General features: G+C 40.0%; 1 protein-coding gene across 1 annotated transcript in view; it reads left to right on the top strand.

Moving 5' to 3' along the window:
* Ola1 (Obg like ATPase 1) overlaps positions 1 to 15,792 on the top strand; it is a 120,296-nt gene extending 104,504 nt beyond the window's left edge. Inside the window, exons 8-11 of the mRNA XM_021192062.2 lie at positions 8,767 to 8,907; positions 9,593 to 9,689; positions 11,736 to 11,858; positions 15,268 to 15,792. Coding sequence (XP_021047721.1) covers positions 8,767 to 8,907; positions 9,593 to 9,689; positions 11,736 to 11,858; positions 15,268 to 15,369 — 463 coding nt within the window. The 3' untranslated portion in view covers positions 15,370 to 15,792. The remainder of the gene's footprint in view (positions 1 to 8,766; positions 8,908 to 9,592; positions 9,690 to 11,735; positions 11,859 to 15,267) is intronic.
* The last annotated feature ends 8,632 nt before the right edge of the window (positions 15,793 to 24,424 follow it).

Raw genomic sequence — 24,424 nt, 5'->3', positions numbered from 1 at the left:
AGAGAGAGAGAGAGAGAGAGAGAGAGAGAGAGAGAGAGAGAGAGAGAGAGAGAGAGAGAATGAGTACTCAGAGCTTCAACTGGCTGGAGTTGATTTGAATTTACTCGGATATTTTCTGTTTGCTTTCTAACTGCTAGGAACTTTGTAAAATTACGTGTAGGTGTATATGCTGTGGTTAAGTTCCGGTTTGTGCAAGTGCCCTTGGAAGCCAGTGGCTTTGGATCCCTAGAGCTGATGTTACAGAGAGTTGTGAACTGTGTAGTGTGGGTACTAGGAGCCAAACTCCAGTTTTCCAGAAGAGCAGCAAGTCTATTAACCACAAAACCATCTCTTCAGCCCAAAGAACTTCTTTTAATGTAGCCTTTTTGCTAATCTAAGAAACTATTTTCAGTTACAAGGCCATCACAAACTTTTTAAATTTATTGAGGGATAGCTAAATCCTGGAGTCATAGTGAAGTCAAAGGGTTAGGATAAGCATATTCTAGTTTTTTCTGCTTGCTTTTTATGGTCGCCTGCCGATCCTAACACCTTTCATTCATTTGATTATTGTGATAGCCGTCTAGTTGTTCGTAGAGTCAAAGGCCTATTCTTGAAAAGGGAATCAAAGTGGACTTTTATTTGCTGCAAAATGAACACCCATTTCTCAAAATGAATTTGTTGATTTAAATTAGCATGCACAAGCATACACAAATGAAGTCTTAGGAAACAGTTCGTAGCAATATTCCTTTTGTTTCACCAAATGAAATCGCTTTGGCTGAAGTCACTCGTAAAAGAATCTGGACCCAAAAGCTAGTGTACTACAGATGTTGTTCCAGGTACTGAGGCTCTAAGGAGGCGAAAGGCATATAATTGTGTCTCAGTAGAGGACAGACTGCTAACCATCACTGTGTCTGAATGAGGTCATCATTGTAACTGTGAAGCTGAAACGTGCTTGACATGCCATGGGCCTCAGACAGAACATTTTTCTTAGACTTCTTGAAGTACCAGTGACTTTTTCTGTTTTGGTTTTGAACCCAGGAGACATATCATCAGGGATTCACCTGTCATTCTTGTGCTGTGCTGGAATGGCTGTCGGCCTGGCTGCCTTGTCTGTTGCTCTGCATCGTCTCATACATTGGATTAAACGCTCTTATTTTCAAATCCTTAGTTTCAGTGCTACTGAAAATGTAGTATGACATGTATGTCATATTAAAGTACAGATTCTGCCTTCTCAACATGCCACTTAAGTGATAGAGTCACAATTGTCATTGTTCCCCTTACAACCCCATAAAGTCAGGCCACAACATCAAAACTTCCTATGACAACATGAGACCCTCGTTAAGAAGAGGATGTGAGTTTTCAGGTACTATGTAGACTTTTTCTACACACTAGTCAAAACTACAGTTTACTTTCTATTTCTTCTTTCTTCCTCCCTACCATTTTTTAAACTAAAGACTTCCATTACTAAGTATTAGCAGTAGCAGCAGCAGCAGCAGCAGCAATAGTAGTAGTAGTTTTTTCAATGCTAAAACTCAAACCCAAAGAGTCACACATGCTAGGCAAGCATTCTACCACAAATTGTCATACTTTTTTTTTTTTTTTCATACTTTTCTTTTGAGCTAGGCACTCAGTCTGTTGCCCATGTTGGCCCTGAACTCCTGCTTCAGCCTCCCGAGGACCATGAGTTACAGACCTGTGTCACCAGGCTCAGTTACAGACTTCCTTGGCAGCCTCCATTTGCTTACCAAGTCATACTTTAGTAATTTTACTTAAGATAGAAGTTTTGGAAAAGCTAATGTCTGAATCTCTAGAGCTAGGACTTTAACTTTAAAAGTCACGTGTCATAAATACGTGACACATTTCAAGTTTATATATTGCTTGTACAAATCGGATTGCAGACGCAGTAATAGTTGTCATTTGTTTAAAAAATATTCCTTAGGAAAATAGCTCTACCTTTTAATAATGGCCCTTGTCTTTTTCTGGCTTTAGAACACCAGTCAGAAGCCTTTTTGCAGTGGTCCTGTCTGAGATGTGGGAAGGACAGCCTTGTTGTGAAGGCATGCTCTGGGACTCTGAGATGAGTAAGAGCAGTGATAGAAGCTGCAGGTGGGGGCCGGGGTGACCTCTGTGTTTGCCTGTGCCAATGCCTGCGTCAGCAGCACCTCCGTGCTGAGGGTGCACAGAGCTGGCAGGGCCCTGACCACACAAGTCGCTGCGATCTTCTTTCTAACAGCAGCATTTTCTGAGGTGTGCCTGGGTTCTCACTACCATTTTCTTCTGGCAGAAGCAGGATGCTATCTTTTTTTTAAAGACATAAGTTCATAAACACACAAACTACATGAGGCAGTGGTCCTCAACCTTCCTAATGCTGCAGCCCTTAATACAGTTCCTCGTGTTGTGGTGACCCCCCTCACACACCATAAAATTACTGTCGTTGCTACTTCATAACTGTAATGAATCATAATGTAAATATCTGATATGTGGCCCCTATAGGTTGAGAACCCATAAATTGATGCATTAGTGTGAGTGATTGTCACATTTTTAAAAATTAAATAAACTTTGATATTGCAAAGTATAATAAGAAATTTAGAAAGTTCTGGTGTTTAGCAAAGATATCATAATTGGCAATATAATTTGGCTGGGCTGATCCCAAGTATTTTCAGAAAATACAATCTGTATTTGAATGGGCTGGAGGTAGTTGAAAAGCTACAGGGATCTGAGTTCTAGAAAAGAAGATAAAATACTTACTAAAGGGCTGGTGAGATGGCTCAGTGGTTAAGAGCGCTGACTGCTCTTCCAAAGGTCCTGAGTTCAAATCCCAGCAACCAAATGGTGGCTCACAACCATCTGTAACAAAATCTGATGCCCTCTTCTGGAGTGTCTGAAGACAGCTACAGTGTACTTACATATAATTAATTAATTAATTAATTAATTAATTAAATATTAAAAAAAAAACTAAAATGCGCTAGAGAAGACTATCTCAGGAATGTTTCAAGTTGCAAGAATTTTACTTTAATGGAAACTATCAAATAATATGATTGAGATCATCCTATTCCTCTGTTTTAAGGAAAAGCATTGTTTGCGAGTCCTCCATTTGGACATACAAAGAGTATATCTCAGGACTCCCTGTTTGAATACGTTTCTTAATGTTGGCATTAAGAATAGCTTGAGCCAGGCACAGTGGTACATGCCTTCAAACCCATCTTGGGAGGCAAAGACCTCTTGTGAGTTCAAGGCCAGCCTAGCCTAGATGGCAAGTTCCAGGCCAGCCAGGCCTGAGGCTATGGTTAGAGCACTGCGAAAGGAGTGTGTAGATGGAGCTCTCAGTTAAGAGTCTGAGCCACGCCCAGCGTGGTGGCGCACGCCTTTAATCCCAGCACTTGGGAGGCAGAGGCAGGCGAATTTCTGAGTTCGAGGCCAGCCTGGTCTATAGAGCGAGTCCAGGACAGCCAGGGCTATACAGAGAAACCCTGTCTCAAAAAAAACTAAAAAAAAAAAAAAGAAAAAAAAGGAGTCTAAGCCACACCCCACATTGTGGCATGTGCTCACAACACTAGTACTCAGGGAGTTGAGGAAGGAGACTCTCAAGTTTAAGGCCAGCCTGAACTAAACATATATACTTTCATCCTGTGTAAAGTAAGGGGGGGAGTAGTGGTGTTTTGTTGGTTTTAGAGTACACAGAAGGACTTGAAGATGAAAACTGGGAACCAATACCAAAAAAAGCAGCTCAGTGACGGTAGGGGTACAAGTGACAGTGAGCAGTCCTCACTGGATCAGTCAGCTCACATACAAGGCCTGGAAGATGCTGACCTTTTACAGCCAGACACTAGGAGGTAACCTCACCTCTTCTAGACAAGAGCTCAAGTAACTTGACACTTGACCTGTACCCAAAGAGACATTGCCCATAGCCAAGTACAGAAACACTAAGCTTTAAAATGAAAAGCCAGGGCTAGGGAGATAGTTCAGTGATGAAGAGCACTTGTTATTGCAGAGGAACTGGATTTAGTTCCCAGAACCCACATGGTGGCTCACAACCATTGATTGATTGATTGGATATTTTCCTTTACATTTCAAAACCTCTTTCCAGGTTTTCCCTTCAGAAACCCCCTATCCTATCCCCTCTCCCCCTGCCTCTATGAGGGTGCTCACCCACCTACCCACTCCTGTCCTCCCTCACTAGCATTCTACTACAATAGGGCATGGAACACCCTCAGGTCCAAGTGCCTCTCCTCCCACTGATGTCCAGCAAGGCCATCCTCTGCCACATGTACGACCAGCATCATGGGTCCCTCCATGTGTATTTTTGGGTTGGTGGTCCAGTCCCCCTGAACTCCAGGGAGTCTGTCCTGTTGACACTGTTGCTCCCTCCATGGGGTTGCAAACCCCCTCAGCTCCTTCAGTCCCTTCTCCAACCCCTCCATTGGGACCCCCCACCCCCCAGCTCAGTCCAATGGTTGGCTGCAAGCTTCTGCCTCTGTATTTGTCAGGCAGTGGCAGAGTCTCTCAGAAGACAGACATATCAAGCTTCCATCAGCAAGCACTTCCCGGCATCTATCATAATGGCTGGGTTTGGTGGCTTTATATGGGATGGATCCTCAGGTGGGGCAGTCTTGAATGGCCTTTCCTTCAGTCTCTGCTCCGCACTTTGTCTCCATATTTCCTCCTGTGAGTATTTTGTTCACCCTTCTAAAAAGCACTGAAGCTTCCACATTTTGGCCTTCCTTCTTCTTAGACTTCATATGGTCTGTGAATTGAATCTTAAGTAATCTGAACTTTTGGGCTACTATCCAGTTATCAGTGAGTATAGACCGTGTTTGTTCCTTTGTGACTGAGTCACCTCACAATCAGGATGATAGTCTCAAGTTCCATCCATTTGCCTGCGAATTTCATGAAGTCGTTGTTTTTAATAGCTGAGTAGTCCTCCATTGTGTAAATGTACCACATTTTCTGTATCCATTCCTCTGTTGAGGGACATCTGGGTTGCTTCCAGCTTCTGGTTATTATAAATATGGCTGCTATGAACATAGTAGAGCATGTGTCCTTATTACATGGCTCACAACCATTTGTAACTCCACACTTCTAGAGGATCCAACACCTTTTGACTTCCCCAGGCACCAGGCATGCACATGGTTGCATACATGTATACATACATACATACATACATACATACATACATACATACATGGCAAAATACTCATACACCTAATAAAATGAAATAAACCTTGGCAGAAGTTAAGCCATTGAGCTCCTTATCAGAGCTTAGATCCCATGCGGTAATCTGCACAGGGACATTGATGGCTCTGGTACTGTGACGGCCTACAGTGGACCCTGGGGGCTTCCTGTCCTTGCTTGTGCTTGCTGCTCTCCCCTGCCAGCCTACCATTTGACATTCTGTGACAGTCTCAGTGTCACTGTTTAGGTCACCAGCAATTGGATGGCTTTCCTGAGACATTTTATTGTTTGGCACTTTGGAAATGTGTTTGAGTGGTGACAACTGAGCTCCACTTTGGATTTTCTGGGTCCATCAGGTGCCGATAGCATGCATTTTCTAGATGGCTGGCTATAGTTTGGGGTATAGATTGTAGCAAAAGAATAGACATTTCTTTCTGCAGAAGGTTCCTATGGGGTTCAAACTTGTGATCTTAGCCTCATTATGACACTTTTGAAACCATCAGACCTAATAGGCATGTTATATGTATTTTATCTGTAATCTTAAATTAAGTTTAATTTTTTAATTACCCAAGGCTTATTTCAAATATGCAATTAAAAATCACTTTGGGACATTTCTCACTTTTGTTTGACAGTGAAAGTCACAAAAGTGAAGCAGGCAGCCAAAGAACCGAAGTCACTTTTCATCTTCCCTGTGTTGTCTGTGACAGTGAAAGTCACAAAAGTGAAGCTGGCAGGAAAAGAGCGGAACTCACTTTACGGAGAGTGTGACGGTACCTTTTCTTCAGTGAGGCTGTAGCGGGTCTGATGTCAGTCACTTTAGAGACCTTTAGACCCCAGTGCTCATTTACCGCTAAAATGTGCCTGCTCTGCTTCTGCATTATGAAGATCATCTGTCAACACTCTGAGATCCCCTTTGTTATTATGCGAGTGATGCTCTACACTGTCAGGTTTTTTGCCAATTATAGTTAAAGGTACAATGGTGTATTCACCAGATCAAAGCCTTACTTTGGCGGTAGAGGAATGATTTGTAAGTCTTTATTCATCTGAATTGTACAATAGAACACCTGAGGAATGCAAATAACCCTGAGGAAGGCTCTGCAGGGGAGGCTGGGCCCCTGAGGAAGGCTCTGCAGGGGAGGCTGGGCCCCTGAGGAAGGCTCTGCAGGGGAGGCTGGGAGATGGCAGGGTACAACCAGTGTCACTCTGAAAGGAGATTTTAGCCAAAGTATTATTTCTTACCTTGTTTCCTAACAGTTTTAGCTTTATTGGTTATGTTGATCATACTTATAAGATAGATGTATAACATTTTTCAGTATCCTAGCACATAGGTTTGTTCTATTTCCCTTTCAATGAAACTGTATTTACTGTGCTTTGTTAAATGATATATTTGACTCTAACATGTATTATAAAAGCCATTAATGATAACATTTTAATATATAGATTTGAATATTGTCTGTAAGGTAACTTAAAATTCCATGATGTTACTGTATATATAAACCTTATTATATCCTTCATAATTTTCTACAAGAAAATACCAAGCTTTAATCATAATTTAAGGCCATATACTTTATTCCAAACTCAATCTTAGGGCTTAGTATATTTTTTAGGATATAAATAAAAGGATACAAATATTATGATCAGAAGTCACTAATAAGGGGCTGGAGCGATGGCTCAGCAGTTAAGAGCACTGACTACTCTTCCAGAGGTCCTGAGTTCAATTCCTAGCAACCACATGGTGGCTTACAACTATCTGTAATGGGATCTGATGCCCTCTTCTGGTGTGTCTGAAGAGAACAATGGTGTACTCATATACATTAAATAAATAAATATTTTATTTAAAAATGAAGTCACTAATAATATAATAAATAGATGATTACCTTTTCATGTAAACATGTGCAACCTGTTGGGTGAATTTGTGTTTCTTTTTCTATCTTGAATCCTGTACAACTGATCATAGACTTTTTTTTTTTTTTCAAGTCAGGGTTTCTCTGTGTAGCCCTGGCTGTCCAGGAACACTCTATAGACCAAGCTGGCCTCAACCGCAGAGATCTACCTGTCTCTGCCTCCCAAGTATGCTGGGATCAAGGCATGTGCCACCATCATTGGGCTATATTCTTAACTTTCTAATAGCTATTTGAATTCCCGCCATTTTGTTTGACATTTGAGTTTTGATGAATTTGGTCTTTAATTTTTCCTTTTCTTTACTTTTAAAAGTAACTTGTAACATTGATGATTTAACAGATTTCTCCTGCAGTATTTTGCCATAATGCCTATTAAACTTCAGTCAAATTGCAAGAGTCTAGAGCCAGTGAGATGGCCCAGTAGGTAAAAGTGCTTATTGAGGAGCCCGATGGCCTGAGCTCAGTTCCTGGAACCCACATGGTGGAAGGAGAGTCCTGACTCCTTCACATTGTCCTCTGACCTCCATGGCATGTGGGTACAAGTCTTTGTGCACAAATAAAAATCAATGTAAATAAATATCCTCAGAATATTGGGTGACATTAAAATAAATTCTATATTTTGGAAAAAAATCAATGTAAAATACACACACTAATAGGATGCTGTTAGGCCCCAGTTACTTAAGTCATTATCCAGACCTGTAACAGACCTGGGTAAACCACAGAACCAGGGGGAATATGCTGTGATTGATTGTCTGAGAAGGAGGCAGGTGTTACCTGTTTACTGTCTGAATTGTTTGCCTAGGTTCTTTACAATATAATGTGTACTGCTATTATTTCCATCCCTACAAATGAGGAAGCAGGCTTAGAAACAGGTACCTCTCCAACGATAAGAAACTATGAGTAGAACCTTTTAATTATATTTGTTGACTTTGTGTCACTTAAATTCTAATTACTGCTTTTCCAAACCCTCACTTTAGAAGAGGGAGAATGACTCAGTAGTGCCTTTCTAGTATGTTTCCTAGTGGATTTGGCTTCCCATAACTTTTATGATTAAAGGAATTTATTTCCTCTGCATTTCTATTCATGATCCTATAATAATTTGGATTTATAAGAACAGCATGTACCCAATTGACTATATTTATAAATCTGGAAGAATTGCATTTTTGTTATTGTTGTTTTTGCTGATGTGAGCAGAAGCTTCCCTTGAAACCAATGGCAACTGTTGGTTCTGTTCGTTCAGGGAGGAGCTAGCCCAGTCAATAGATATCTGGGTGGGACGAATTATCTATGTTTCAGAGATGCTTCAAAAATTAGTTGGCATTTCTAATTGTGATTCCTGTATAAGCAACCTTATGAGTTCTCTTTTCTAAAACTTATTTTGTAAAGGACATTAACATTATAAAACAGTATTATTCAGAGGTCCAGGTTTTCATATTGAACAAATTCAATTTAACTTTTAAAAGTTGATAATATTTGCAATACAGTTCCTATAGGTAATATGCTAAAATAAAACTAGACTGTAATAGAAAATTCCAGCATGTACCTGAAGAAATTGCTGCCTGCTAATGCCTTGACCTTGGAAAGCTATACACAAAAAGATGGCATCATAAAACCGTGCAGTTCTTATGAATATGTATGTGCTACTTGATAATAATGAATGTGGTACAGTCATGCATGCACTACAAGATAATGTTGTGCCCTTTTTTGTCTACAGGTTGATAAAAATTAAAGAGTGGGTGGACAAGTATGACCCAGGCGCCTTGGTCATTCCTTTTAGTGGGGCCTTGGAACTCAAGTTGCAAGAATTGAGTGCTGAGGAGAGACAGAAGTATCTGGAAGCGAACATGACACAAAGGTTAATTAGCATTCATTTTCCCTACACTTTATTATCAACTATTTCCTTGCAGTAATTTAATTGCTTGCGCTGATAGAATAATAAATGACAGAGTAATTACCATTATAAAGAAGGAATCTTCTCCTTTCTTTACCATGAGACAGAGTGAAAAGATTTATTTTAAATTAAGTTTTTAACTGTCATCTGTCATCTCCGTACAGTGTTTTAATTATAACATAGGTATTAGTTATGTATATTTTTGAGGAGGGATGATCGCCAAAACTCTTTCGTCATGTTCAGTGGGGGAGGGGAAAGGGTGAATCACTTGCCATAATTTTTTTCTGAGTAACAATAATATATTGTTAGAAGATTGGGTTTCAATCAAATAATTTTGCTTTCATGGCTCAAGTTCTGGAAATAATTAATATTGGTTGAAAATAGTCATAGGCCTGGAAGATATAAATTCTCTTTTTTAGTAGTAAACAGTTCAAAATGCTTCAGACTGATACAATTAAAACCAATTTTAGAGGGGGTATTTTAAGAACTAGCCCCTGCTGCCTGACCTCTTCCAGTGTGCTGTGAAAGATGAATGGTCATTTACTAATATCTTCACCATTATCTGCTTGAGATGAATAATTTTAGTTCTAGATGGATCCCTGGCAGAGTCAACTTAAATGCTGAGTGAATTTGTTTCATTTTATTTCAGTGCTTTGCCAAAGATCATTAAGGCTGGGTTTGCAGCACTCCAACTAGAATACTTTTTCACTGCAGGCCCAGATGAAGTGCGTGCATGGACCATCAGGGTAAGATTCATACTTATTCATCAGCTCTACCCAGTTCCACACTATTGAATTCAGATTGATATCACTGACTTTGAAGTTTGTCATGGTGGCGGTTAGCTAGTCATTACAGATGAGGTTTTTGTCCAGGATAACTTTAATTATTTGTGATCTGCTGAACAGTGAAAGTGGAGCGGCATTGATTGAGGCAGGTAACAATTGATTCTGCCTATTACCTAGTCTGAATTTCTTCATCCTGTAGAATCTGTCTACCCTCCTCCTGTGGTCAGAGATAAGACGCACCAGTATTGTGCTTGCTTAATCTGTGTGACTGGGTTTGTCTGCGGTGAAATTGATGTTGCTTTCCATTTTGTATTCGCTAAGTTTGTTTGGGTGAGGGTGGCTCTTCCCTCCCTTGCTTTGCTTGGATTACATTTTCAGCAATAAAAGCAATATGACATCATTACGCTTTTCATAGACACACAGGCTAAAAGAGCTAAACTCGATGGGTAATAATTCATTCCTTTCTATTGAATTCATAGAAGTGATGTTTATTTTTTATTGTTATGTGTTCAACTTCTTCAAGACTGTGACATACTTTAAACATTAGTGTATACTGAATGTGATTAGGGAGAATAACCAATTTATTCCCAGAAGACAATAGACTGAAATACAATGATTTGCTTTTGAATGTAAATATATTATAATAATATAGTAGTTCCTATTGAGAAATACTTTGAAATATATGTAGTCCTAAATTGTATATTACAGAATATAAAAAGGTCAGAACTTTTAAATTCAGTGTCTCGGGGAGTCTCGTAGTACGCTGTTTGAATTACATGCTTTGTGCTGAGCTCAGTGCTGTCCATCCTGACTTGTGTTTCCAGTGCTGTTGTTACATTTATTTTTATTTAGTATCAATAAAAGGAACATGAAAGTGGTCAGCACAATTAGATATGCCTCTTGATCATGAGACAGACTCACTTCCCTTTTATCTGCCCCTTTGTAAGAAGAGAAGTGTTTCATTGTCTTCTAACACAGGCCTTTCCTATAAATTTTAAAAATAATGTCAAAACAAATCTAAGTTGGTAAACAAATTGCCAGTGTTTATTGTTACTATACATTTTAAAGATGTGTCTGAAAGTCTTAAAACTTCAAACTGAAGTGTGCAGAGCAGGGAGGAGCACGGCTGGGTCTGAAATGTGAAAGCTGGTTTGTCTTAAGACTGATTGTTAGCGCCATGACTTAATGTGTAAGACACTCAGTCAGGTGAGCATCGGGGAGTAGCCACATTGACCCGATACATCTTTTATTGTAAAAACTGTGCTCTGTGCTGTCAGAGTCCTTATCACTTTAACATGCTTTATTAAGCAGCCTATAGGTTACCATTATTTCTCAGATTTCTTTCTGTAGTTGTATGTGTCTAGAATGTATGTTCCTGTAATTTTACATATGGGGTAATTACAAGGCATTTCTCTTTCCATCTTGACTTGAATTTCCTTCATGATTGTTAGAAGCAAGCTGTATTATGCAAAATGTTTTTTTAAAAAATCTTACTGTTAACATTTCTTGATTATTTCAAAATTGTTTGCTGACTGGACTGTAGCTCATCTAATTTGCTAGAAATGTCTAAAAATGTCCCTTTATATATCAATTTTTATATGTTTAGATGAGCTGAATTTTTGAGGGCTTTTTATCTTTTTTAAACCTTTGATAATTCAACTTGAAAGTTACTTTTAAAATCTTTATTTTTTTTTTCCACTGTGAAGAATAGAAAATCGAAGTGAAACCCACACCAAACCAGACACTGCATTTCAATCAATAAAACCGTAGATGACTGTTAGGAAAAACAAAGCTCTCCGCTGTGCTCTTTAACACCTGCTGATGTGTCTGCTCAGTCTGCTGCACAGGCCGTGTCCTCTGGTGAAAATGCACTAATTGTATAGCAGACTTCCTAACTCCCATTAAACTTAAGTTTGAGTTGAGGCAACTGCAGATCAGAGAAAAGAAACTCGATGCTTACAATCAGTCGTTTTAAATGCAATTAGTTTTCTCTGGTCCTTTTCAAAGAAAGGAACGAAGGCTCCTCAGGCTGCAGGAAAGATTCACACAGATTTCGAAAAGGGATTCATTATGGCTGAAGTAATGAAGTATGAAGACTTTAAAGACGAGGGTTCTGAAAACGCAGTCAAGGTAAGGAATGATATTTTGTTACTTGCAAATTTTATAATTTTAGCACTCACATGAAGATGTGCATGGTAGCTATCTTTAAACTGCACGCTGTCAGCTTGTTAGGACCAACGTAGTGCACTGATGAGGAACTGTGTTCATGTGCTCTCGTCTCGTCAGTTTTAAATAGCTGTATGGAAGGGTTTTTTGTTTTGGGTTTTGTTTTTTGTTTTGTTTTGTTTTGTTTTTGTCTCTACCTGAAAATAAAAATAAACTTCTAAGTCACACAAAATACAAAGAGTTTTTTCACTAGTAGCTAATGAAAAGTCATAGTAATGCATTTGCATCTATGAACTAGAAATCACAGTATAGGTGAGTTAAGGAAACAGAATGGTACCTAGTTGGACAAACCTGAAGGTGCTGAAACTTCATGGGTTTCCTTTTTTTAAAAAAAAAAAAAAAAAAAAAAAAAGATCTTTGGAAATTTGATTTGCTTTTTCAACACTAGAGGGCAGGTCCAAAATTGTGCTTTATTTTAGCTAATAACTGAATTTGATTTGCAGACACTCATAGTGAAGCATTGTTAAATATTACTACCAAATGATTTTCATCAAAGTTCCACTGCAAAATTCAAACTTGTTAATATCCAGTAAGTAGGTAGTTCACCTCACTCAAAGTTGACCTTGTAGGAAGCTTCTTTAATTTAATTTGAAGACTATCATAGAAAATGTTGAGAGATTCAAACAGAATTCATATCTTGACTATTTCCTAGTTTGAAAGGAATGTGAAAGATATTACAAGTTTGGTTTATTCTTACCGGTATTATTGGATCAGTGAGACTTTGATGGGACTGTTGGAACCTTAGAACCAGAAAGGGAAAAAAAATCTCCATATAATTTGTTAGATATTGATTGAGAGCCATTATGACTCCCCCCACCCCGCCAAAAAAAGTTACAGTGTGCAACTAAACAAATGCATTGATTTCACTGGTGTCATCTGTATTGATATCGATAGGTATGCAGATACTGAGGGTGAACTCCATCAGGAATGCTAACTAGACTTGGAGAATATCTGATTTCTTTTGTCAGCTTGTTATATCATGTTAGCATATATTTCTTTTCATATATAAAATCAAAATGAGGAAATTTTCTGTTTGTAGAATCCAGAGATGGAAGCTTGTCATACTTATATATATGCTAAGTCAATACTTACAAACCTTAGTTTATTTTGTTATAATAAACCTAAGAGAAGATGAATTGTAAATACTTTAACAATCCAAAAACTATAATATACAGTACAATAATGTTTCCTGCTTATAATAATATGTAAGGCTGAGTACTTTATATCATAAATTGGGAAAGATCATCTTCTGGCATTTCCTAGAGTACCACTAAATACCTCATATATTTTTAACTTCCAAAAGTAATGTTTAAATTTTGAGCTCTGGATAAATGAAGAATTTATGAACTGCTTTATGCTCCTTATCCAGCAGTGTTTACTTGTACATGATAAGGTGGTTTGAGGTTACAAACAGGGCCTTGTGTACATGCGTGTGCATGCGTGCGTGTGTGTGTGTGTGTGTGTGTGTGTGTGTGTGTGTGTGTGTGTGTGTATTTCTACCACCAGTGCAGCATAGCTAATTCAGTGCAGTGCTGTGAGCTATGTACTGAATAGCTTTGGGCTTTGTAGTCTACAGGGATATCACACTATTAGCAATCATATCTGCTTAGGCAAAGCTGCCTTCTACAGATGGCTGCTTTCAAGTGCAAATGAACTGGTTAGACGTGTCTTGTTTAATACATACTCAAGATTCACAAATGGGTATTGATTTTTTTTTTCAACCAGTGTTTCTGATAGCAGTGGAAATGGATTAAATGGTCTTTAGAGAATTTAAAGAAACACTGTCACTATTAATAGTAAACTTGAGTGTAATAAAGTATATAAACTTACACTAATATGTCATGTCAATGTGTATTTCATTTAACTTGTATGTATAGTTTTATAATAGTAGGCTTAGATCCTAGAGGTAAGTAGCATATGGCTTTCAGTACATTACATCTTTACAAAAATCATGTGACTCTTTATTTAGTATGTCTTTTAGAATGATGGAGTACATTTTCTTTTTAAAGATAAACTTCCTATTAATAGCATATTGCTATTAAGCAAAATCCTTTGTATCAAAAATATGCTTAGGAAGATTCTTCTATCTGGTTTGTTGATTTACACTTCAGATGTATGATCTTTGTTAGTGTTTTTATTACTGATAAATATAATTTCACTTGACTTTGAACTTTCTTTCAATATTGTCAAAGGGATGTAGTAAATTTCTTGAGAACAAAGTTTTCATGTTCTCAAGAAAAACACTTCTGAGAATTTGGATACCTGTTGTTGAATGGTTGGTGCTGGGGTCACAGGAGGCTGATAATTGTGTGAGTGTTAAGTGTGGGTGCTCAGGAGCCCGAAGTGTGTGCCGTGCCATGGGTGAACCTGCTTTGTTTGTGTGGAATTATCAAGAGCATGTCTAGAGCCGCACACCGACAGGTGGAATCATTTCTTTGCTGACTGATTGACAAGTGGAAAATGTCTGTCTGCAACAATGTCTGTCTTCCAACCTGTAAGAGTCTGCTTGGAAGCAACACTGTCAGAAAACTTCCAAGATAACATTCAGGATACACAGATGTCAGTGCCATTGTCAGGAGTAAATAGAGCTACAAGAAATCCAAACTCGTGCAGCACAGTTGAGCAGTTTTTCTTAGAGTAAACTGTCTTTAAGACATCACTAGGGTCACCAAAGAATTTTTTAAAGCAAACAAAGTGTGTGTGGCTTTTTCTGCCTCATTTGATCAGTCTCTTACAGCTGGATGTTTGCAGACACCTCAGAAATGTACCATTTCTCTTGCGTGTCCTATGTATTTGGTTATGAGCAATAAGCCAGTTTCTCTCTTTATCCTATGTATTTGGTTATAAGTAATAAGCCATTTCCTGTTTTTCCTGTTTGCAGGCTGCTGGAAAATACATGTAATGAATTGTACCATTCATTACATGTATTTTCCAGCATGTAACGAAATTTAATGACATTGGTAAGATTTACATCTGTGTGTCAACCGTTAGTGAGGATGCAGTATGATTGATTGGTGCACATAAGTGGGAGCCTGGTCCTGTCCAAACCAGAAGAACCTCGCTTGTCTTTTTTTTCTTTAGGACTTGTATGCCTTCCTACATATCTCTTCTTTTTCATTATGTTTTTAACATGACCCAGGGATATTTCCTTCCATTTATTTCTCCTGTTTTTCCTGAAAATTTAGATATAAGTAATAAGCCATTTCTCCTGCTTGTCCTGTGTATTTGGTTATGAGCAATAAGCCAGTTCCTCTCTTTTTCCTATGTATTTGGTTATAAGTAATAAGCCATTTCCTGTTTTTCCTGTTTGCAGGCTGCTGGAAAATACAGACAACAAGGCAGAAATTATATTGTTGAAGATGGAGATATTATCTTCTTCAAATTTAATACACCTCAGCAACCAAAAAAGAAATAAATTCAGTTATTGCTCAGATTGACGTACAACTTCTAAAATGCATATATTGGGGTTTTGGGGGGCTGTTTTTTAAATTAAAGTTTCTGAAATCTAAAGAGACAAAGTTAGGAATGGTAATCTTCTATAAACAAATTATTTTTATTTGTTTTAGAATTGCAAAATACTATGTACCTTCAATGAAATGCAAGTTACTAAGCGTGAAGAGCTTTGCTTTCTCACGTGATTAAGACCCTACTTCACACTGTAGAGGCTTTTCAAGAGCCATATTACCCTCCTGATGCTTCATTAATCTCCATCATGTATGCCAGGCCTGACACGTTTGACAGTGAAGACAATGTGGCTTGCTCCTTTTTGAATCTAAAGATAATGCATGTTTTACAGTACTCCAGATGTCTACACTCAATAAAACATTTGACAAAACCAGCCTTGGTGTGTTTGGGGATGTCTGTATTGACTGACTGTGGTGTGTTGAATGCGATATGGCACCTGCTGGCTGCTGATTACAGAATTTTAAGGCGTGCGTGTGACGCAGGAACTGGCAGTGTGGGGCAGCTGCAATTGTATCTTAAAAGTGAGTCTTTCATGGGAATTAGAAGAAGAATATGCCTGGGATTATCTCAGAAAAGTTAATTAATTTGTAGATGGACATTTATTGAAAGATGGCAGCAGTGATACTGTAGAGGTTGGAGAACAGATGACTCTGGCCAGAAAGAAAACCATTTTGTCTCCAGTGCCAGTGAATTCTGATTGCTAGTTCTCTAACCAAGTGGAAGCCATTTCTCTCACTTTCCCTTAAAATTATTAAATTGTAAAAACTGACCATTTCATTTCTAAGGGGTTGCTTCTTTATTTCAATTCTGATTTGTATGCTGGTTCTAAAACTACTGAAAAATAATTCAACTTTGATTGTTTTTAAACTTCCTTTGCTGTTGAAATATTTGCAGCCAGTTGAAAATTGGGCATGTGTATGAGTCAGGAACCTATAGACTCATAGCATAGCAGGTGAGCAAGTGCTGGCCACTCAGTGACCTCTGGGTCATCTGCCATGCCACTGCCCCCAAGACAGACATATTCTCAACTCCTTCCTTCCTGAATAACCCTTTGCCTCCATGTTAACATTCTCCTGAACCCTTCTGTGCTCCACAGCACAATAGAACCATTTGCCATCTGCATGAAATGAAGGTTCGTACCTGGACCAGCCATCGCGCTTACTGTACTAGGGTGTCCTATGCAACACAAAAGGAGAGGAAAGGTAGTTCTTACGGAGATCCAGCTGCCCAGAGGAAAGATTGTAAAGCAGACTCCATTACCTGGCATGGTAGTACAAACCTGTAGTCCCAGCACTCAGGGTCTGAGGCAGGAGGATGGTGAACTCAAGGCCCTCCTGAGCAACAAAGCGAGACCCTGTCTCAAAAAACAGAGTGAAACTGGACATCGTAGCTCACCACCGGCACGTGGGAGGACAGTAGAAAACAGGGAGTCAGCCAAGACTACGCAGTGATGCTCCAGGCAGCCTGGGCTAGAGAATTATAAATAAGCAATAGATAGGGGTACCGTGGGGTAGTGGATAGGACTCAGAACCATGTGATGACTGCCGTGGCGCAGAGCCACATGTGCTGTTGGCCACACCTGCTCTGAGAAGCCCTTACAGTGTCTGCATTTGGACCACATGTCACTTAGTGACTCTCAGGCATTTGGGTACATGCATCAGTATGTTTAAATGCTTGAAGATGATCAAACTCAGCTCTCTAGCTTCTAACGTGATGGCTGCACACTATGGGAGAAAGGAGATCGTCCAAGGTAACTGCATTTGTAAGGCTAAAATTAGATGTTAAAAATGTGTGTTCTACACAAGTCGAGGCTTCGAGGAACTGTTGCGTATCGATAAAATGGTCCTTGAAATGCTTTCACTGATGTATATGTATAAACTATAGTTTATAAGGTTTTAGAATTTTAAGTAAGCGCCTCTCTAGGTTCATCTCAAATTTGTACTCAAGGGTTCCAAAATGTGCCAAAAGCTTGGAGAAATGTTTTGATAACCTTCGGTTGAATTTTCTCATGTTGCCTTTCTGACTTTTGCATTGCGCTGAGCATGGCTTGGATCAGAACCAGGGCTTCTGAGGAAGCCAGGTCTTCTTCATGGCTCATGACTTATCTAGTTCTGAATGAAGGTTTTGTTCTCATATAACTTGCCAGCATCACGCTGGAGTCAGCATCCCCCCAAGTGATTGATCAACATCCGGCATTAAGATGCCATGCTGCTGGCCACTCTTGCTTTGATGTTCTCAGCATTCTGGCTGTGACTCTGCCTCAGACACCCTGTGTCACAGGGCAAAATCTCTTAATGTGTCATGTTTGCTTACCAGTCTACTCATTTAACATTTTTTCTGACCCTTCAGACATGTTGGATCTTATGACTGATCACTCATATTAGAAAAATGGAGCTGGGCATGGTGGCACACGCCTTTAATCCCAGCACTCGGGAGGCAGAGGCAGGTTGATTTCTGAGTTCGAGGCCAGCCTGGTCTACAAAGTGAGTTCCAGGACAGCCAGGGCTATACAGAGAAACCCTGTCTCTAAAAAACAAAAGACAAAACAAAAAACAAACAAAAAAAAAATGTTTTCAGAAAAAAAAAGAAAGAAAAATGGCTCTTGACATATTTTTACGCTTGTAGAAACATACTATCTTAAAAGAAGGGTTTGGCTTTTGAGTGATTTTCTTTTTTTCCTCCTTATAATTTCTTGGGGGCCCCTTATAAAAACTGGCAGTTCTGGCCTGGAAAGATGACTGATGGAAAGGTTCCTTGCTGCCAAATCTGGCAAAACATGTGCAGTCCTTGGAACCCATAAGATGGAAAGAAAGAACCAGCTGTTTACTGCAAGCTGTCCTCTGGGACATGCATGATATCTCTCTCTCTCTCTCTCTCTCTCACACACACACACACACACACACACACGAAAAATGAAAGTTTTATTGACAATTCCTTCTGGGTTGGGTGTTACACAAATGTGAGACCAGCCTGGGCTGTAGAATAAGACCCTGTCTCAAAAAACAAGAGTCATTGACAGTTCTTGGTTTACCTTAGTGATCAGCCACCAAACGCAGACACTACTGCATATGCCAGCAAGATTTTGCTGAAAGGACCCTGATATAGCTGTCCCCTGTGAGGCTATGCCAGTGCCTGGCAAATACAGAAGTGGATGCCCACAGTCATCTATTGGATGGAAGACAGGGCCCCCCAATGGAGGAGCTAGAGAAAGTACCCAAGGAGCTGAAGGGGTCTGCAACCCTGTAGGTGGAACAACAATATGAACTAACCAGTACCCTCAGAGCTCGTGTCTCTAGCTGCATATGTAGCAGAAGATGGTCTAGTCAGCCATCATTGGGAAGAGAGGCCCCTTGGTCTTGCAAACTTTATATGACTCAGCACAGGGGAACAGCAGGGCCAAGAAGTGGGAGCGGGTGGGTAGGGGACGGGGGGGAGGGTATAGGGGACTTTTGGGATAGCATTTGAAATGTAAATGAAGAAAATATCTAATAAAATATTTTTTTAAAAAGATTAGTATCTCAGTGAAAAGCCCTGGGTTACAATTAGGAAATTGAAAATAAATACACACACACACACACATCCCAAAACCTGACCTGGTTCTTGGCCTAAGGAAGCCAGATTGGGTTCCCATCCTAGCTATACATTCTGCTTCCAACTTCTGTGATATGACCTTGGTTAGACAAGTTCCTTAGGCAGTCTAAATCAATGTAGGCCTTTTGTGAATGTTGAATTTAGACGGTAAAATGTCACACGCCACTCAGTACCTAACAAGTTCTTGTTGTTGGCATTAGCAGTTTTTATGTTAGAATACTTTGTTGTGTCCACATCCACTCAACAAAGTTATGCAGTAGGAATTGCTGGTGCAGGTAAAGCTGGAAGTGAAGTGAGTGGGTGGTCTCTAGTAAGGGCACATTTGTCTTGATCAGTAAGTCAGTTTATTAGCCTCGCCACTAGGAGGTCACAGTAAAGTGGTGTACACAGATAATTACCTCCAGGGTGCGGCAGATTCCCTAACGAAGCAGAAGGAGCCCCGTCTGTCGTGGAGTTGGGGTTCTCGGTCCTCAGATCTGTCGTTCTCACTCTTGTGTTTATGTCCCAAGCTAAGAAGGTCTTACTCCAGAGCCATCTCCAGTGCACCTCTTTGCTTTCATATTGTGAAGGGATAAGTTCCTTCACACACTGTGACAAGCAACTAAGGAAGAAAGAAGCCTTTAGGTTGAGGACAGCTTACGTGACCTGAGATTGAAGGTTCAAAGGCCAGCCAGGAAAGTCATGCATCCTGTTGTCACCAAATATGGGAGAAAAGGACAATGATGTTTGTGTTTTTTGTTCTCTGTGCATATTGCTTTTTTTTTTTTTTTTTAGAGGTAGGAGTGAGTCTGGTGAAGCGCCATCTTGGTAGCCTCTGAGTGTCAACAATGTGTCACATCTATAAGTTATATCCTATTCATACTTTCCTAGTCCTCTGCAGTTCTATTAAAAAGCTACTCTGGAGCCGGGCGTTGTGGCGCATGCCTTTAATCCCAGCATTTGGAAGGGAGAGGCAGGTGGATTTCTGAATTTGAGGCCAGCCTGGTCTACAAAGTGAGTTCCAGGACAGCCAGGGCTATACAAAGAAACCCTGTCTCGAAAAACCAAAAAAAATAAAATAAAATAAAATAATAATAATAATAATAAAATAAAATGCTACTCGGGCCAAAGCTACCTACTGCTGATTGAAGGAGGTTATTTGCAACTTGGATGTGTTTTCCTTCCCTGCTTTCCCTTTGAGAGGACTCATTAATCATACGCACAAGGTCAACACCCTGAGGCAGCAGTTCTCAACCTGTAGGATCGCCTAAGACCATCAAAAAAACACAGATATTTACATTACAATTCGTAACAGCAAGATTACAGTTCTGAAGTAGCAATAAAATAATATTATGGTTGAGGGTCACCACAACAGGAGCCGCTGTATTAAAGGGTCACAGGATTGGGAAGGTTAAGAACCACTGCCCTAACAGATAGTGGAGCAGTATGGCAGGAACCCGCATCTCCCGGGGTGTGCAGCTACCCTGGCTGCTTGCCATGAAAAGAAAACTGAGTGTGAGCTATTGTGCCTGAGCTAACATCTGTGCAGTGAAAGTCTGGCTCCATGCCTTGGCTGCATTGCTGCTCCTGGTCTGTACTATGAGTGCAGTGCAATAGAATGGACTTTTGATCCGATCTGGCTTCCGCTTAGATGTCAGCCTATGCCAGTTACTCTTCCAGCCTCGGGGTCTTCATAGGTATAACCAAATAACACTGGTGCACTAATAGGTTAAATGGCTTCCTATGGAAGGGCTGGAGAGAGAGCCACTCTGTCCAAAACAGACCTGTATGTAGTGCACACAGGAGAGAACTATGGAATATATTTTGCTATGATTCCCTAAAGATCTGTCCTACAGAAGCTACCCAGAATTAGTTTATTATGAACTAACAAGTTGTATTCCAAAGTTTATAACTTAGTATTTGAAAATTAGAGTTAATTTTATCACTTGAAATTGAGGTAGTACTTCTAGGGTACCTCCAAAATTTTATTCAACATTAATGCTACTGTGGTAATAAAGGGACCCTCGGCAGCCAGGACGAGAAACAGACTCTCAGATTCTCAGCTCAGTGATGGAGGCCGTCTGCTGTTATCTCTTTGATGGCTCTTTGTTGTACAGACAGACATTACATTCCCTAACCAAAATTGCACACACAGCTCACTATTTCCTGTTAAATTTTTAAAATTTTAAAACCAGTGCAGAACAGGAACTGTTTGCACTGAATGGCCCTTCCAAGGCAAAGTATCACATTTGAGAGACTAAAATGAGAATTTGGTTGATTTTGGTGAGATAAATTTGAAAGGCTTTGGCAAAACAGGATTTCCTATTTGGCTGCCTATCAGCAGCCCTTTAAAAAAGTTACATAGACCTGAGAAATTATGAACATCCTTGTGGATCCCTTGATGATAGTAGACTGAACCTCTGAACCTGAAAGCCAGCCCCAATTAAATGTTGTCCTTTATGAGACTTGCCTTGGTCATTGTGTCTGCCCAGAGCAGTAGAACCCTAAGACACCAAGGAACATGCAGGAGCTGGACCTAGGCCCTACACATTTGTAGGAAGTGTGCAGCTTGTTGTTCATGTGGTTCCCCTAACAGTGGAATGGGGGCTGTCTGGGTCTGTTCTCTGACATTCGGTGTGTTGCCCTGACTTGGACTGCCTGGTTTTGTCTCAGTGGGAGAGGATGTGCCTAGTATCTGCTAGCACTGGATCCCACAGGGCAGGGTGGTATCCAAAGGGGGCTCCCCTTCCCTAGGGAGAAAGTAAGGGGGGATTTGTAGCAATAAGAATAGGAGGAGAGAAGGGAGGGGGCTGTGATCAGGACATAACGTGTTCTGACTCTCCAAACTGTTGGCACCATAGAACCAATTTGTCCCAAGAATATGAACTGGAAGTTTAGAGGAAGAAAACTTTTTATAAAGTGTCCTACTTAAAATGTGCTGTACCTATCTAGACCTGGCGTTGTCTCAGCACACTGAAGGCTTGAGCACATGAATGTAAGGTCAGCCTGGACACCAGTGATCCTGTCTTCTAAAAAAGAAAAACAAAAAACAAAAAACTGTTCCTCAAATAGTATGGGAAATGTTGAGTATTTTTATCTGTGAAACTGTTACTCGGGTACGTGTGTATGTGTGTATTAAACATTCGTATATTGCCTATGTGTATACCCAAACATTATTTCTTCAAAGCACACATTCTGGAAAGATGGCCCTGAGGTCAGATCTTGGAGAAGACCCATGTTCAATTCTCAGCACGCACATCAGGCCACTCACTCCAGCCTGTCCTCTAGCTCCTGGAAATCTGACACTCTCCTGTGATCTCTGTGGGCACCTGCATTCAGACACACACACACACACATAATTAATCAACATTTGTGCACTTTACCATAAACGTTATATCTCAGTTTTAAAAAGAAAACTGCGCCGGGCGTGGTGGCGCATGCCTTTAATCCCAGCACTCGGGAGGCAGAGGCAGGTGGATTTCTGAGTTCGAGGCCAGCCTGGACTACAAAGTGAGTTCCAGGACAGCCAGGGCTATACCGAGAAAACCTGTCTCAAAAAAAATACCAAAAAAAAAAAAAAAAAAGAAAACTGCATTTTTTAAACAGTTGGTAGAGCTATTATCCATACATTATTATACATATTAGGTCTTGAGGAAATATTCATGTGCTTTAATACTGTAAAGATGTTGGTTATGGTAAAGATCACATCAACATACAAGCTGCCTATGAAAACTTGCTAGTACTTAAGCCAGCCACATTTCACAACTGAATTAACTGTATGTGTCATTTCAGAAGCTATGATAAAAGACTGCTTCCCATAGAAATGAAATTATTTTCTGGGGTCCAAAGAATTGAAATCTGGTCAGCTGTAATAAGATTCAATTGTAACGGCAAAAACAATTGGAAACGATTTAAAATATCTATCAATTTAGGAAAATGGCAAAGTGAATTATAATACACCCATACAGAAGGGTGCCTTAAGCCATTAAAAAGAATAAAAGTACATCTATATGAGCTGGCATGAAGAAATTGCTCATTCATATTGCTTTGTGAGAGAAGTCACAGAACAATGTGTGGAGAAGGACCCCAGAGGAAACTTCAGTTAACTATGTGGTATGTGTCCTCCTGAATAATTAACCATGAGTTTACATGTATGAATAATTCTACATATATTCTTGCATAAATCAGACTATCTCATACCTATTATAAGGTGACTTTCTCACTGAAGGGGCCCATATGAAAGCAATGTAAAACCGTCTAGAATTACATTATGTCTGAGGACATATCTGCATATGTAAACCAAGACTTGAAGAGAGAAAGGATGCAGCTCTCAATGCAAAAATGTAGGTGCTTTACTAAAAAAAAATATTAAAACCATAAATTATAATATTGAAATAAAAAGTGTCAGGAGCAACCAGGCAGACACACAAGAGCAAATGCAGAGGCTCTGACAAGAAAGAGCCCGGTGCCCTGTGGTACCGAGCAGCTGCGGATGGCCAGCTAGGGTGTTGTGAGGAGGACCTCCGCGTGATTCAGGACTTTGGATCTCACTCTGGCTTAAGTGGAAGGCCCTTAGTTTTCAAACAAGCCATGCATTGTGATGTAGATTTTAAAAGGTCGGCTGGCACACTGCCCCATCTGCTGTTATGCCTTGTGCTTCCAGCCCAGAGCAGGCTGGTCCTGGTGCAGGAGACAGGAAGGGGGAGGGAGCTGGAAGCTGGCTGCCAGAGGCCAGAACTGCAGCTGACTATCCAAAAGAAGTGTTGGGGGGTGGTGTCTGTTTCTAACAGCCACTTTGGCTCTGATTATTTCGGATTTTGAGACATGATCTCACTGTGTAGCCCTGCCTGGCTTGGAACTCACTCTAAGGACCAGGCTAGCTTCAAACTTGGGAATCCTCCTGTCTTTGACAACCCCAGGTGCAGGAATTACAGGTGAGTTCCACCATACCTGGCTACTAGCCACATTTTTAAAGAAACAAAATTCATCTTTATAATGTCTCTTATTTAACCAAGGATGCCCAAGCTGTTATTTCAATGTGTGACCAACCTTAAAATCACTAATATGTTTTAGATGCTTTCCTTTCACACAATGTAAGCACCCCTAATCCAAAATGTTTTGAGCACTGATGTGAAAGGCATTTGGATTTGAACCATTTGGGATTTAAGGGTTAGAAATGTTCAATCAAGTGAGGTCTATGCAAATATTACTAGCTCTGAGAAACTCTGTAATCTGAAATACCTGTGTTCCTAAGTACTTCAGATAAGGACTACTGTCCTAAGTCCTTCAAATCCCAGCCCACACTGCACGCCATGCTAGCACATTCCCAGTGCTTGGTAGCCCCCTCATATGTGACTGTGTAAGGCCAGGGCTTTACCTTCCCTCCAAAGGACTTTAACTTACGCTCTTAGCCACATTTGACCTCCACATCTCAT

This window comes from Mus pahari, chromosome 3 (genome assembly GCF_900095145.1).
Source record: "Mus pahari chromosome 3, PAHARI_EIJ_v1.1, whole genome shotgun sequence".
In the NCBI taxonomy this organism is placed as follows: Eukaryota; Metazoa; Chordata; class Mammalia; order Rodentia; family Muridae; genus Mus; species Mus pahari.
Note: the sequence above shows the minus strand (reverse complement) of the source record. Positions and strands in the feature narration are given on the sequence as shown.